The following is a 17,198-nucleotide window of genomic DNA, read 5'->3' on the forward strand; positions in this document are numbered from 1 at the left end:
AATGTAAATGCGAAATTTTTTATGGGTGTGTTTGGTTCCATCCAAAATTCCAAAATTTTTCTAGTGCTAGTGGGGGTGGGCATGGACTCCCAAGCGCCTTTCAACCTTTTTTTTGGTCTCTTGAGACTAAAATCTAAAATGGAGAATAAATATTTTTAAAATTTTTTTTGGTATGGTGTGTAGCTCTATTATGCAAAAATAATAGACCAAAACCTAAAACACCCTAAATAGAGAAGGGGAGCAAGATTGGCGATGACAAAAGAGGGCATGGGTTGATGGAGAGAGTCAAAAAGGACTGACTACATATCTCATGGAAGATTTTTGTGTTTGCTATCTTCCACTTTTTTATGTAAGATTTTTGTGTCTGTTGTCTTCCAGTTTTTCGAGCAACCATAAAAGTGCACGTCAAAAAAGCATGTACGCAACAAAAAATCTAAAAGAATACTGCGGTGGTTATCTTCCACTTCCTTGGAAAAGTGACGTGGCCAATTGTCAGTTTCGCTATGATAGTCCATTTGTCACACTGAATCCGAAAAACCATAAGCTGTTGTTGGTGCCTTACGAGCAGCTTGCAGGAGACTTTCTTTAGCATCAGTGTACTCCAACTGAAAATTGTCTAAGGAATTTGTAGCATTTATTTAGAAAGCTTTCCTACAAAAACCAATTTTCTGAAGAAAGATATAATACTTCATTGCAAGAGCTAAATATAGAAAAGAGTAATTCCAAAAAGCTGCATCACAACAAATGGAATAAAGCAAGTCAATTAATTGTTGATTGGAATGAGCTTCAAAACTAGGTGTCGTTGATCTAATTAAGCTTTTCTGTGGTAGGTTTTAGGCGTAAATTCTTTTTACTGCACACAAAGCACATAAGAAAACTACAAATCTCGTATGAAAAAAGTGGTCCATTTTGGCAACAACAGGACTGAGCACACAACCATGTCGACCAGGAGTAGGAACTTGACCTGACATGTCTTGTGATGAACCAAAAATACCCATGTTCAGACTGTGAACCATATGAAGGACTACCAAAATACTACTCTACTACAGATGGAGATAATTTCCAGAGAAAGAAAAACTCAGGGTACTCAAAAAAGAGATAACCCAACAAACATATAATGTGTCGAACACACTAGCGTATCAGTGATTTGCAGCTGAAGAACTGTGTCAAAAATATCCGAGGGGAAATACAAACTAGGCAGATGAGCCTATTCTAAACTCAGATCTCAAGCACATAAACTATCTGCTTACCTCCTCAACATGTTGGGCATCACCAAGCATGCACACCTTCATCTTCAGACGAGGGTGTGGGGCAACTTAATAGAGTCACTGAAACGCTTGTCCTTCTGTGGATTATAATACTTCAGACCAATCTGAAGTTCAATAATCTTATAACTCCCTATTCTTCTACTTGGCATCCCTAACGATCTGGGAGATGGCATCCGTGAGAACCTCAGATTGCAACTCACTCCAATAGTATCAGTGCAGAGAAATTATTTGTCAAAGTCACACAGATAATATATCTGGATGGGAACACTGCTCTAGCATTCCGATTATTCCTGCAAATAGGGATAATACTGCAACATAATATATCATAATAAGCAAACAAGAACAAACTAACAGTTAGACCCAAACTCCCAAAAAATCAGAGAAACACAAGCAATAGGAATGATCACATTATGCAGTTTTCTGAAAACATAAAGGCAACAGGTAAAACAGGTAACGGGCTTGCTGCCATGTTCATGTATCATTGCAATTCAGTTTCACTTTGCACACATCAAAGAAAAAAGTATATGAAAAAGGTAGAGGCACAAGACAATGGGAGGCAAGCCTGTTTAGGTTGAACGTTGAAGCTAAGTACATGCAAAGACTATTGGGGTTGTCTTCTGAACACTAAAACCAAATAGCTAGCTGATAAAAAAAAGAAATATGTATAAAAACAGAAGTATCAATCTGACAATTTGGTGTTACATGAACAATGATAAAAAAAGTCACTGCAGCTCATTCACATTATCCCACCTTTGATGATGTGAACAGAAAAGAAACATTTATCTCTCAACAAAAATAAGAAGAGCTATCTTTCCCAATCTGCTCTTCCAAATTTGGAGAGACACACACAAACAGAGGGAGGCGCGCGCACACACACACAGAGACTACACACACAAAGACAAAAACAAAGACAACAAAATCAGCTGTCAAAGACACTTCACCCACAACCACAAACATAGACACACCCCACAAGCACAGACACACGACCACACCACAAAAGAAAAAAAAGAAAAAGCCCACACACAGAGATAGAGAGAGAGACTGATAGAGAGATAAGACATATAGACACAAAAAGGCAAATGCCAGGAAAAGGCAACAAACTGAACTCTGAAATTGAATTGAATCTAAAGTAAAACTGAAAATAAATTATACTACACTTCAACTGAACTTCAAATGAAAATAGGAAAAACTAAAGTTAACTTGAACTTGAACAAAACAAAAAAAAACTAAAAATGAAAATAGCACACTGAGAAAAAATGAAGACTGCTTTGGTGCAATTAAAGATAACAAAATCATAATATGAAATGATAACAATCCTGATAATAGTTTCACGTTCAAGATCTCTCGAGCACACAAAAGTTGTACAACTCCTGGTGGGCATCTAGACCACAGTCATAGTGTATAATGGTTCAAACAAATACATGCTAGTACGACATCCTACCAACTTGTTCAGACACTAAGGAGCACTTGATAAAAGTCTGCAAAGCACTATAGCGATTTCACTTTGCTCTATGAGGCAAAGTAATCAATCATTGGAAAAAGAGGCTTGCAGCAACACTGAATATAAAATTTTCAGAACAAATGGGAGAAAACAACAGAAGCATTGTATTTGCATTGTTTAAAGGTAGTAGATAAACAGGTAGTTGGTCAAACATATCTAAGACATATCAAAGGTTGCACACATGACTAAAATATATCTGAGTTGACGCCCGAGAGGCTGACACAAGGTGACCGCTAAATCTATATATCGATATGAAGGTTATACAGAAATTCAACTTCAGAGACAAAAGTAAGAAATCAGTTAATTTTTCTGAAATAGCTCACACTAAGGAAACAATGTACCCAAAAAACTATAGGCATCTGATTCAGAGAAAATTAAGAGATGTGAAAAAAATAATGACTCTGGATTAAGGATAATAAGGGCAGTAGTACTAGTCAAAACAAAACATGACTCATGCTCACGTTAGTGATAACTTTTTACTAGCAAGAACCCTAAACTACTACTGTGGGAGTAATACAGAACTTAAAAATCATCAAACAATTGATGGAAGGCTATATAGTGGGGCGGTGCCTACTGTCAGGTTGCTGCGAAACTAAGAATTACATAAAAAAATGCCAAAACCTAATAAAACTTAAAGCACACAACAGAGAAAACAGGAAAAAGTGAGGCGATACAATCCACATCATAGTGCTCTATGGGTGATTCCACATTAACATTAAAACATTATCCCTTTCTGAAAATCACAAATTATATGGAAAGTGAGTGTGTGAAAAGTATAAGAACAGCACAACAATATATGGTTTGCATTTAATAGCTCCAAAAACAGCCAGTAGATTGAACACCTTTGGTGAGCTTGTCTATAGAATTCATCTGATGATAATTAACAAAAAAAGGCAGGATAGCACATTAGTATAGGTACGTTCCATTAAGGATGTTCGCAATATATTTAGAACTATTAGCTGCTACTAAAAAAGGACCACATGAGATATTTCACTGAAGGAGCTAAAAAATGTATTTCTCTAGTGAAGTCACTGGATGGGTGGTGATATAGATTAGTTATTTTCTCACCTTTCCTTCTCAAGCCTAGTCTTGGTGTCCTATATATACAATAGTCTGAATCTCTGTTGCCAACTTGAAAAGATAATAAAACTTGTTAGCAATGTACTCAAGATAGCTCGCAACAAATACAACATCTAGATAGGACAAAAAACATGTAGACATCAGAAATGACAAATAGAACAGCAAGGATAGAGCTTAACTAAACATAGGTCATAAGCACTAGCACTGTTTTTAGACCAGCCTTGCGTACTCAAAACTGAAAATTGAACTTACAGATTTTCTGAATCAGATATTCAGACTATGAATAAAATTATGAAGAGGCCTAGCTAGTACTGGTAGCTACTGCAAAATCAGAAACATGACTAAACCAAAAGGTTGATTACTCAGTTTTGAATGGATCAAAGTCAAACAAGCAATGATATTAACATCCTTTTGGCAAAATAAACAGTAACCACTAGTCCTAGCTCATAACTGACAGGGCAGTAACAGATTTTAGACCTGAACGGTATATCCTTTTGCTCTTACTAAAAGCTAACTTCCGTGATTCTTTATCTATAATAAAAGCAACTAATCCTGTCAGTACCATTTGACTGGGCCGACTAGGAAGCTGACAAGGTTCAAGCCAAAGCTAGACGTATTGACTCTGATTCCGAGCATCAGAAAATGCCCCACACGCCATGAGGACCTGCCTAGGCCGCTTCAGTAAGCCACGTGATATTCACTAACTCTAAATTTTGGCCACTGAGAACAAAAATCGCCCCCACACAACTACACAACCAGATCTAGAACAATATGACAGCACAAAGAAGAGGATTGGGGGAGACAGATGCAACAGAAGAGAACAAAAACCCTAAACACTCACCGCTGCGGGCGAAGAGACCACGACACGCAAAGGCACACAACGACGGACGAGGACAATGGCGGACGAGGGCAGAGCACGGACAAAACTCCGACGCGTGAGGAAGAGGACGAGAGTAGAGTTTCTAGGCACAGCGGTGCAGCTAGGATGTGGAGAGGGTGCGTCCGTCGCCAACGCCGCCGGCGCCCGGCGCCAGTGCCGCAAGGGGGCAACTACCCGACACAAACACAACACAAATGAAATGAACCAGGGCCTTGTTTAGTTCCCGAAAAATTTTGCAAAATTTTTCAGATTCTCCGTCACATCGAATCTTTAGACGCATGCATGAAGTATTAAATATAGATAAAAATAAAAACTAGTTACACAGTTTGGTCGAAATTGACGAGACGAATCTTTTAAGCCTAGTTAGTCCATGATCGTACAATATTTATCAAATACAAACGAAAGTGCTACAGTGTCCATTTCCCAAAAATTTTTGGAACTAAACAAGGCCCAGAACCAGCGCTAATATTTCTAAAATGACATAACAACCGACACCACACAGAACAAAAAGACACATAAATTCGAAAATGGGAGCACGAATTTTGAAACGATCAGCACCGTACAGAAGTGGAAGAAAACAGAAACGAAAATCTGCTGGAAGATAAATAGAAATTCTGAAAAAAAAAGGATGGCATGGCGTGGTGTGGCACGAGACGATTAGACTACTTGTCCAAGTATGACGCTGGAAAATTATGGTTAGTCTTTTAGCTATCGCTTTTCAGCCGAGCAAATATGTATATAGGCCTTGTTTAGTTCAAAAAAATTTGCAAAATTTTTCAGATTTTCCGTCACATCGAATCTTTAGATGCATGCATGGAGTATTAAATATAGATGAAAATAAAAACTAATTGCACAGTTTGGTCGAAATTGACGAGACGAATCTTTTGAGCCTAATTAGTCCATAATTGGACAATTTTTGTCAAATCCAAACGAAAACGCTACAGTGTCGATTTTGCAAAAATTTTTGGAACTAAACAAGGCCATAGTCTGATCTTAGAACGACGAGCGACAGAAAATTGGGCCTTCAATTGTTAAGATAGGCCTTTGTTAGCAGATTGCCCATGTCCGCTCGTGATTCCCCAAGCCCACTGAGCCGAAGAACTAAAAATTTGGCGGGAAACCGGTGACGCCAACAGGTTGATTAGCCAATGGCAAGTTGACAACGCGGCGTCCAAAATTCAGGCGTTCAAACTCCTTGTTTAGTTCCAAAAATTATTAAGAAAATGACACTGTAGCATTTTATTTTTATTTGACAAACATTATCCAATCATGGAGTAATTAGACTTAAAAGATTCGTCTCGTGATTTACAGATAAACTGTGTAATTAGTTTTTATTTTCATCTATATTTAATACTCTATATATATGCCGAAAGATTCGATGTGACGGAGAATCTTGAAAAGTTTTTGATTTTTAATCCCTTTGCCTTAAGGAGCGCAGCATACTCCAACGTATTCCTAGACCAAGGTCTTGTTTAGTCCTAAAACTTTTTGGTTTTCGAAACTGTAGCACTTTCGTTTTTATTTGACAATGGCCTTGTTTAGTTCACCCCAAAAACCAAAAAATTTTCAAAATTCTCCGTCACATCGAATCTTACGGCACATGCATGAAGCATTAAATATAGACGAAAACAAAAACTAATTATACAGTCAGTATATAATTGGACAATATTTGCCACAAACAAACGAAAGTGCTACAATACCGAAATCCAAAAAATTTCACATCTAAACAAGGCCAAACATTGTTTAATCATGAAGTAACTAGGCTTAAAATATTCATCTCGCGATTTACAGGTAAACTCTGTAATTAGTTTTTATTTTCATCTATATTTAGTGCTTCACGCATGTTCCGTGAGATTTGATGTGATGGAGAATCTTGAAAAATTTTTGGTTTTTGGATGAACTAGTAGACCATGGAAACTGCATCTGGGCCCAGTCTAGACTGCCCTCAAAGGCAAAGCAAACCCGTGGATCAACACCACACCACGGTGCTTTCGTTTCGCTGACAACACGCTGCCGGAGCCGCGTGCAACGGGTTGGGTCTACAAGCACCGCGCCTTGCAATCGCCATTCGCAAAGGCAAGGCAAACCCTCTCGGCTGGCGTCAGCGGAAAACCACCCACCCCAGAGTCCAGAGTCGAGACCAGAGCAACGCCCACGCCACCGCACAAATCCCCTTTCGCAAGCACAACACCGGCACCTCGGGGATGCCGCTCCGCTGCCTCGGTGGTCTGTCCGCCGCCGTCTCTTGCCGCCTCCGCCGCGGTCTCTCCACGGTCGCCTCGCGCCCTCCGTGGGCAATGATCTACCCGGGCATCGACCTCGTCAGATCTGCGGCTCCGCGTGCGTCGTTCCGGCTCGCCGAACCCCCGGGCGTGTCCCGCCTCCTCCTCGTCCCTGACGACCTCGTCGGCCACCAGCCCTTCCCCGACGCCGACAGCGACATCGTATCCATGCTCTGCGGCGCGTCCAGCACCTCGAGCGGCGACGGCCTCCTCCTCGTCAGTTTCATGGACTTAAGAGCCACGGCTCCCATCGTCGGCATGCACGGCGAACGCAGCCTGATCGGATGCGACATGGACCCTGACATCATGCGCTTCGTCTGCAACCCGCTCAGCGGACAGCTGCTCCGCCTCCCGGACATCGACGGCACGAAGAAGACATCGGACTGCCAGTTCTGCGGCCTCCTCACCCGGTCCGCACATGGACACGGGCCGCCTGACAGGTACGCGGTCGCCGAGCTCAGTGAGGACCGCGGCGTGGAGAAGAGCAGCTTCGTCATGCGGCGGTTTCGCTCTCAGACTGGGCAGTGGGAGAAACTGGTGGGCTTGCCGTCCCCGCTCCCACTCGCGCGGCCGTTGGTCATACATGACGTATCCGCCTTCGCCGGAAGGTTGTGGTGGGTTGATCTGAACTGGGGTGCTGTCTCCGCCGACCCGCTCAGCGACCGACCTGAGCTGCGCTTTGTCGAGCTTCCCAGTGCTAGCGTGTTGCCAGCGTTCAGCACGAAGGCAGAGCGTCTTGCTGCACGGGTGCGGGGTGTGCGCCGGCGCATAGGGGTCAGTGAGGGAAGGCTCTGGTATGTCGAGCTGTCAGAGAAGAAGCCTTTCCTGCTCAGCTCTTTTGTTTTTGACGATGACAGCAGCTGCTGGACGCTGGAGCATCAGGTGGCGCTTGGCCGACTCTGGGCGCATGGAGGCCATCCATCTGAGGAAGACATCCCACGCATTGGCGCTGTTGACCCACTGAACGCAAGCATTATGCATATCACAATCGGCACCCAAGTTCTTGCCATAGACATGAACAGGGGGGAAGTGCTCGGGTGTTCGCTAGTAAGTGAAGATGAAACGCCATTAGATCTTAATGCAGGTTTTGTACCATGTGTGCTTCCACCCTGGCTTGGATCGAGCAGCATCCCTCGAGGTAATCATATTTCACAAATGTTCTTTGAGAGACATGTTTGATTAATGAGATGTAGTTAAATATACAGAATGACTAGATTTCATACTGTTCTATTTAATATGTCTGTTGAAATCAAATCATCTTGATCTCATACTGTCCTATTTAATATCTCCTCTGAAATCAAACCATCTTATTGGTGGCCTGTGTATGCCAGTATGATTTTTCTGTACCATGGTCTATGCATCATCTCTTATACTTATAAGTCAAATAGTACGAATAGCATTAGTTTCTTGTAATATGGGAATTGAAGTAGGCATGTTAAGGACCTTTGCAGATGATTGCTAAGGTGCTACTATTCCGTAATCTGTGAACATTAGTTGTGTTATCATAAATAATATTTCCTAAAAAATAAATCAGGTCGGAAATATGGTATTGGTATTAATCAGTATCTCTTTTGAGTATATTTGATGTAAGAATGTTATGTTGTTGCTTCCTCAGTTTTATTCAGCTGGTCAACTATTTATATGCAATGCGTAGAAATGTATTCTTCCATTTTTGTCATATAATTGTTCAAACTCTTCAACTGAAGGTCCACTCAAGTTGAAAAGCAAGACATTGTCAGACATATTGGTTCGTGGAGACAAAAACAAAAAGAATTGAGGTATACAAGCAAATTCATTTTGTACTTTCTTCAGTTATTCTTGTTTAACCCTCGTATTCTTTTTCAATATTCCCCGTGTTAAAGAAATGAAGGTTGTGACTAGTTTCTTTTGCTGCCCAATATTTAGTGTCGCCATTTGTTTGGTGTAATACCCAGATCACGGCAGATTCATTTTAAAAAGGAATTTTTCCACTTCAGTTTTATGCTATGAATGATTACTATTCTGCATCTTGTACCATTTTCAAAATTACTTAATTAGTAATAGTTATTGCTATCGCATTTTACTCCAGATTTTGCATTAGTGTACAAATTGTAATTGTTGTCTGATCTGCCAGATGCCACCAAGACACTTCACATTGGTCCAGTAAAACTTGTCAATTATCTAAACCTAAAATACTTTCTTTGTTCCAAATTATAAGTCGTTTTGACTTTTTTGGTACATCGGTTTTGCTATGAATGTCTAGATACATAGTAAAATCTATGTACCAAAAATGTCAAAGCGATTTATAATTTAGAACGGAGGAAGTAATTGCTTAGTCTCGTTCGTTGCCATCGCGAGTTACTGACTTCTACATTGCTTCCTAATTTGTGATACTGTCATAAGTTCGTACAATGTAGAATGTAAGCATACAATGTACTTTTCTTTTAACAAAATGCAGAGGTCTGTTTCAAATTATCACCATTCCTGTTTATTTGTGCTCTTAAATAACCAAGAAATTCGGTTCTTCATTGTATCAGATATCACTAGCTCAATGGTGCCCCTGATGTTTACTGTTTATTTTCCAGGTTCCTGGAATTTAACCGTCAAAGGCTTGCTGATGATAGACTAGGAGTACTCTCTTTCTTTTTGTGAGACATTAGAATGTCAGTAGGGCTACAATCCCCAAGCCCTCATTTTGGTAAGCATTGGCTAAGCAGAGGTTCAGATTTTGTTGGGCTTTGCTGATGCAGTTATCCTACTTTGGGAGATACCAAGGCATTGTTTAGTGTCAGTTTCAGTAGGCTTTTTTTTTTCGAGACGCGCTTTCAGTAGGCTTGTTGAACATTTAAGTGGGATATTTTTTTTTTGGAAGGTGCTATGGGGGCGAGGTTTTGAAGAAAAGATTTAGTACATGCCTTGGCGCGTTGATCCTACATTGTGTTAGCTATTATTTAAGTGGGATGTTGATATAGGTTGAGAGCTGCCCCTTTATTTTCTGTTCAAGATGTAACAGCAAGGAAGCAGCTATGCTATAACTTCCTCCCTTTGGCCAAGAGGTGAACTGGAAGCTGGTTGAGGTTCACTACTTGCTTGTTCCTTCTCAGCATACCCTGGTTCAAATAATACATGTTTGCAACATCACTTTGAAGAAAGAAAAAACAGCGGGAGAAATACAGATTTTGGGTGTGTTCCCAAATGTGGAACTTAGCAGTTTTTTCTCTCGTGGGTTTGAGCTGCTGATTCTTGTTGGCACAATCTGGGAAATGATTAATGAGGCTACTTCCATTTCTCCTTTGGGGGTGGGGGGGGGGGGGGGGGGACCAGACTCGTTATTGTACGGTGGTATTACTGATATCTTTATTGTCTGGTTACTATTTCTGGCTGTTTGATTTGTGGTTTCTTATTTGTGATAATCAAGGGTAAGGCCTTGTTTAGTTCACCCTGAAAACCAAAAAATTTTCAAGATTCCCCATCACATCGAATCTTGTAGCACATGCATGAAACATTAAATATAGACGAAAACAAAAACTAATTACACAGTTTAGCTGTAAATTACGAGACGAATCTTTTGATCCTAGTTAGTCCATGATTGGATAATATTTGTTACAAACAGACGAAAGTGCTACAGTACCGAAAACTTTTCACTTTTCGGAACTAAACAAGGCCTAAGCTTAATTGAAGATTTGCAATTTGTACGGGCTGTCTATCACTCGTCAGATCAACGTGCCTCTCTTTTTTTTTGTGACTAGATCAACGTGCCTCTCTGCCTCGCATTGTGTCACTCAATTGTTCAATTGGGCCTTAATGTAAGTAAATGGTAGCCCATGTCCACTACTACACTCCGATTTATCAGGCCCATGCAGCCCAAAACAAAAAAACATTTTGGCGGGAAACTGGTGAGTTGGAGAGGCAGCTCAGCCGGAGCCGGGTGACAATATGACAAGGTGCAATTCAAAGAGCTACCAGCACGAACATAGTACCTAGCAAAAGCTGCGACCAATCGCATCCGGCATCCTTGAGTTCTGGACTTAGCAACTCCAAAAGATTAGCCATTTGTATCATACAGTTCAAATTTAGATATTTTTTGAAAGAAACGCAGCGCCAACCGCTGACGTTCCAAAAATAACAAGTCATGTATTCCGTCTTTCTTGCTCGCTAGAAAAAGCACACCGCACACGCTCGTTGTCCGCCTTTCTCTTGCCTATTCCAGGCTTCTTGCTCGCGGCGCTCGCCTTCTCGCGTGCATATATCCTTTCCCATGCGCTCTGCTCCTCTGCGGTGCCTTTTTATGTTGGCTTCTCCACCAGTTCACCTTTACCGTCGGCACGCACAACCCGTTCTTTGTATGTCACGGCTTCACCTTCGTCCAGAAATAAGTAAACAAATGTTCTCTTGCACGTACAAGACAATTTTTCTTTGCTACTTGTCAGACCCAACATGTTTTCTAAACACAGCTGAACATTGCTTGAAAGGCGAGGAAACGGCGAGAGAACAAGCTACTTCCCTGACATGTGGGTCCCTGGCTTGATGCTACCACGGTGGAACAGGCCCATACGCTTCAGGCTTGCTTTGCTTGGCAACCAGTTTTCCAGTCCGAACTGCGCGCACCAAGTGTTGATGCACCGTGTCGCCTACTCCCCAAACAACACCAAGCAAAGTACCCGGTTCTTGGTGAACCACGTCCATAACCGGACCGCCCCCTGCCGGCGGTGCCAGAGCTCCTACAGTACTCCGTGAACAGCTTTACCATCCCATCCCACTCGTCTCGTCTCCGCTCCGCCGGCGCCAACTCGCCGCCCTCTCCAACAAAGACCCCCCCAAAACCCTCGTCTTCTCCCGCCCGGCCGCCCCCACCGCCGGTCTCCTCTCATCGGACCAAAATGCGGCTCCCGCTCCGCGGCGCCCTCGTCGCCGGTGTATGCTCCCGCCTCCGCCGCGGCCTCTCCACGGCCGCCTCGCGCCCTCAGTGGGCGATCATCGAGAGTACGGGGCTGGTCAACTCGACGTCGCGCCGCGCGACCCTCCAGCTCGCGGAGCCCCCGCGCTTCTCCGAGCTCCTCGTCCCCGGCCACCACATCAATCCCCTGCCCCGCATCAACTCCGACCCCGAGAGCGTGGGCATCTTGGCCAGCATGGTCTGCGCCACGAGCGGCGACGGCCTCCTCCTCCTCGAGTTCCGCGATGGACCCGCCACGCCTGCCTTCGCCGCCAAGGTCCGTGCCGCAAAGGTCCGCGCCGCCCGGGAAAACCAAGGCGGAAGCGGAACGTTCACGGTCCGCGGCGACAGGGACGACATAGACCCCGACATCACGCGTTTCGTCTGCAACCCCCTCAGCGGCGAGATGTTCCGCCTCCCGGACATCGATGGTACGAAGAAGGTTCATGCCCATCACGCCAAAGGCATCCTCACCCAATCCGTGCGCGGGCACGGGCCGCCTGACAGGTACGCCGTCGTCGAGCTCAGCGTGGAGGGTGAAGGGGGTAAAGGGACCTTCGTCATGCGGCGCTTCTTCTCAGAGACAAGGGTGTGGGACAAGTTGGTGGGCTTGCCTTCACCGCTCCCGCGGCCGCGGCGGATTGACATGGACCTCGAGGTGGTGGCCTTCGCTGGACGGTTGTGGTGGGTCGATCTGACCTGGGGCGCAGTTTCCGCCGATCCATTCAGTGATCGGCCGGAGCTTCGCTTTGTCGAGCTGCCGAGGGCGAGCGTGAGGCCAGTGCCCGGCCCTGGAAAGAACGAAATCCCGGTGCAGGGAATGCACCGGCGCATGGGGGTCAGTGAGGGTAAGCTGCGCTACGTGGAGGTGTCCCAGAATGAGCCTTTTGTGCTTAGCTCGTATGCTCTTGATGATGATGGCGATGGCTGGACGTTAGAGCACCAGGCGGCTCTTAGCCCACTCTTGGCCGATGCAGGAACACAGGAGGGGACACCACTGATTGGTGTTATCGATCCACTGAACGCACATGCCGTGTATGTCATCTATGGGAACCGTGCTCTCGGCATAGACATTGACAAGAAGAAGGTGCTTGCAAGTTCACTGATGACAGATGTCCCTGAAAGTCCAGTAGAAGTAGCATGTTTCTCTGCTTCGCTTAAAGCATGTGTCCTCCCACCATGGCTTGGAACAGCCCGGATCCCTTCTGCAGGTTATTAATCTTCACTTGCTTTCTTGGAATGCATGTTTCTTCCATTATTCCATACATATTGTATTTTAGATCCATAACTTTTCTTTTACAGTGTGGATAGAAAATAAAATTTCAGTGTAGAAATTGGTATTATTACCATCTCCAACAATTTTGTTCACTATATTTTATTATGTAAGACATTTATAATGATATGGTATCACTAGAATGCCAATATGCTATTGTTCAACATCTCAGTTATGTTTGCAGCACAGCTATAATTGAGGATGTAATTGCTTGCTAAGTGCTTCCAACTAACTTTATTTCAATCGTCATCTAAGACCTTTGATTGAATCAAATCCATCCACCTCAATCCATAAGTAGTTAATTAATCTTGATCCAAGGGCTTAGAATAATACTGATTGAAAAAAAAAGAGTTAGTTTCAATCAAGTACTTGAAATTTGAAAATTATCTATTATTCTATCAAAAAATAAAATGATACATTTTCTGTTGTATAATTGTTCCATCATTTCTATGTTTGATTGAAGGTACTCTTTCAAGCAACAAGGGCAAGCTGACTTTATCTGAAATTTTGGTTCGTGTAGACAAGGACAAGAAGAAATGAGATACAGCAGCAAACAGACTTGGTACCCACTTAAGCTAACTCTTCTTGTTGAATCTATTGTTTTGAAGTTTGTTGAATCTATTGTCTGTTTCATTCTTTTCCATGTTAAGGATATCATCATCTTTTTACTTGTTAGTTTTCATTGGCTATGTATGTTGGTGTCATTATTTCTGAAACTTATTCTGAATAGCGAGACTAGTTACAGGATAGCTATGTTGATTAAGAATGATACTTGAGCAACTATTGTTTGGAGTTTAGGATTCAGTATTTAGGACACTAAAATGTTACACTTAGGCAGAGCACAGATAGTACCACCATTGCTTTTTACTCCTGACTTTGCATCAGTTGTGCATATTACAGTTCCTTAAATTAAGACATGTACTTTCTCTAAAAAAATAAGACGTGTATTGTCATGAGTAAAAGGAGTAGACAGATTATCATGGTGTTCCTTTTTACTTGTGCTCATGCTAAACCCAGTCAGGCTTTTTTTTATGTCACTAGTTTTACTCGCATGACTAATAAATGAGAAAACTGATGGGTGGTAGCTGCAGAAACTCTAGAAAGCCTCATTTTTGGAAATCCTTGTGAAGTTTGGATTTATTGCCCCTTGCAGTTAGCCTCTTTTTTTTCTGATTTTGGAAAAAAAAATCCAGAAGAGTTTGGGCCTTACTTTGCACAAATATTTAGAACTTGCAGTGGAATGGTTGAATTCAGTCAGCAAAGCCAAAACGACTTAATAAAATTTGGATCCGAGAGAATAAATAAGTATGAAGCTACTTCAATCTATAACATGTGTCGTCTTTCCATTTTCATAATTTATCCACTCCTTGATAACTACAAGCATATTTTTCCTGTTTACTTGCAATTATGTTGATATTTTTGCGTAGCATTTATTGTGTTCATATGGTTATTACGCATTCTAATGTTTCCTATTTGATTCAGGTTCTATAGAAATCAACTGAAAGGTGTTTCAACTAGTTTGGAAGCTGATGGGTGGCAGATTGCAGACCCCTCATTTTTGGGGAATCCTGGAAAAGTTTGGGTTTATTGGCCATTGCAGTTTTAAGTATGTTGTCTTATTCTCGGAGAAGTATGAGAGATATTTTTGTTTTTAATGGGAAGATCCCTCATCTTTAATGGGAAGAATATTGAGAAGATTGCAATAGAATGATTCAGTTCGGTTGTATGTAGGCCATCGCGTGAGATGATACATGCCCTGTTTATTGCAAGAGAAAGATCTATGAACGCTCATGTGACAGGACGTATGACGAATTGCGATGCCTCTGCTTGGTTTACCGTTTATGTTGCTGCTGCTTCTTTTCTTTCTTTTCTTTTCAATACCTGGTTGCTGACCTTTATAGAACTACCTGGTACTTCTGGGACCTGATTTACTAAATTTTATAAACCGGGCAAATTGAATCGAATGAACGGCATTCGCTACACTGGCATCTTCGCTGCCTATTCGTTGTTTCAAAATATTTGTGGACCGTACATTGTTTCAGCAAAAATAGTTCAATATTTGCTTGGTGATGGTGGAAGAAGTAAAACAACATCCATGGGTAGGAGCGAAAATGGTCGGTAAATCTTGTTCTGTTAAGTCCCGATTTCCACATTCAACTCGTTTGAAGTACTATTTATGGACATCTAGATCTTTTTTTTCCTGTTTTTGATTAAAAATAGGACGAAATGATTTGGTTATTTTTCTGATCATTTTAACTTTTCTAATTTTTGGCACGGACATCATAGTTTCACACACACCGGTTACTCGGTTCTAGGCAATCCAATGTAGCATTGCTAGTCTACGGTAACGACAGGGTAGTCCATTGTGGACATCATTTCTTCGACTCTTATCATCCATGGATATTATGGCATGGATAATGGATTGGAATGACTTATGAGTTAGCAGGGTCGGCTGGGTCGCCATATTAGCTCGGTTGGATGCGTGTGAAGTTATGTTTTTTAGTTCATTCTTCAGCTAAAAGAATATAAAATTATTTTAGCCTCCAACAAACACTTCGAACACCAAAATCTCCAAAACACGATCATTGTCAATGATGATTTCTCTTCCTCTTTAGACAACTTGGATCAATGCCTGATGCAATACGTCCCTTTAAAGTGATCCTGCAAGTAAGAATAGGTGTGCTTCTTTTAAATGCTAGAGTATAACATTTCTCCATAACTACGCTGCCAAGCATATAACTCCCACACCATTTGAAATTTGCTTTTCTCAATCTTGAGGAAAAACTCGAGAGCTACGACACAAGCAAATGATGTATACTCACAGATGGTTGGATATTTAAAATAATGTGTGGCATTCCACACAAACCTCACAAAAACAACACTTAATACACCATAATATTTTTCACCCTATTCGTTTTGCTGATAAGCCATAGTAGAAAGTATTGTTCGTTGATTTGTTGTGAGAGAAAAACACTGCTGAATGACTAACAGATTCGGCTGATAAGCTCAAGTTGAATTACTAAATCATCTTTAGTCAAGATGAGCCCTTAATTAATTTATAATTAAATAATAATAACTAAATACAAACAAAAATATATTAATGTTGCCAAACTAAAAAATCGCGAACTAAACAGGCCACAGTAGCCAATTGGTGACTGCTGCCACACGGGGCTCGAAATGCGAGGAGACGTTCCCTGACGTGTGGACTCCTGGCTTCATGCTACCATGGTGGAACAGGCCCCGCAACCAGTTTCCCAGTCCGAATGACGTGCACCGAGTGTAGATGAACCGTTTGGCCTACTCGCCAAACAACACCAAGGCCTCGTTTAGTTCACCCTGAAAACCAAAAAGTTTTCAAAATTTCTCGTCACATCGAATCTTGTGGCACATGCATGAAACATTAAGTATAAACAAAAATAAAATTAATTACACAGTTTAGCTGTAAATCACGAGACGAATCTTTTGATCCTAGTTAGTCCATGATTGGATAATATTTATCACAAACAAACGAAAGTGCTACAGTACCGAAAACTTTTTACTTTTCGGAACTAAACAAGGCCCAAGCAAAGTACCCGGTTCTTTGTGAACCATGTCCATGGCCGGACCGCCTCCTGTCAGCACCCCACATGCTGGAAGCCCAAGTGCAGCTACAAGGCCCAGAAGAAACAGACGCCCCAACCCAAGATCGGCCGGCCCAGAGTGGTCATGCAAGGCCTGCCTCCTTCAGAAGAGTGGCTGAGAGATAAATAGCCAAGTGAATGGCTGAGAATGTAACTAAGAAATATTGTATCTGACTTTACAACCCTAAGTACTCCTCCTCCGTGCGGCCGTGCGGCTCAATGCCGGCGGCGGTCCAATCCCTCCTCCTCTTCTTCCTCCAGTAGAAGTAGGAAGATCGCCGGACTCTCGCCGCAGCGAGCGAGGGCCTGACATTGGTATCAAAGCTACCGGTTCGGGCTGCGCGCTGGATCAGATCGGCGCTCATCCCCACTTCACTCG

The 17,198-nt window shown here is 42.4% G+C and overlaps 2 protein-coding genes and 1 long non-coding RNA gene across 4 annotated transcripts; 2 read left to right on the forward strand and 1 right to left on the reverse strand.

Moving 5' to 3' along the window:
* On the reverse strand, positions 922-4,916 carry LOC110430167. 2 transcript variants are annotated; one of them, XR_002447470.1, is made up of 3 exons: positions 4,691-4,916; positions 3,838-3,900; positions 922-1,558 (listed from the first exon to the last, which is right to left on the reverse strand). It is a non-coding gene; the product is annotated as an uncharacterized LOC110430167 (long non-coding RNA). The 2 variants fall into 2 exon arrangements; XR_002447471.1 differs by having other exon boundaries at positions 922-1,576; positions 4,691-4,902.
* On the forward strand, positions 6,934-10,149 carry LOC8072562. Its single transcript, XM_021448180.1, has 3 exons — positions 6,934-8,149; positions 8,718-8,789; positions 9,576-10,149. Exons 1-2 carry the CDS (start codon positions 6,934-6,936, stop codon positions 8,786-8,788), a joined length of 1,287 nt encoding a protein of 428 aa, XP_021303855.1. The 3' UTR covers position 8,789; positions 9,576-10,149.
* LOC8072563 lies at positions 11,679-15,057 on the forward strand. Its single transcript, XM_002439891.2, has 3 exons — positions 11,679-13,137; positions 13,663-13,761; positions 14,682-15,057. The coding sequence occupies exons 1-2, from the start codon at positions 11,871-11,873 to the stop codon at positions 13,737-13,739; spliced, it is 1,344 nt and encodes a 447-aa protein (XP_002439936.1). The 5' UTR covers positions 11,679-11,870; the 3' UTR covers positions 13,740-13,761; positions 14,682-15,057.

This window comes from Sorghum bicolor, chromosome 9 (assembly GCF_000003195.3).
Source record: "Sorghum bicolor cultivar BTx623 chromosome 9, Sorghum_bicolor_NCBIv3, whole genome shotgun sequence".
Lineage (NCBI taxonomy): Eukaryota > Viridiplantae > Streptophyta > Magnoliopsida > Poales > Poaceae > Sorghum > Sorghum bicolor.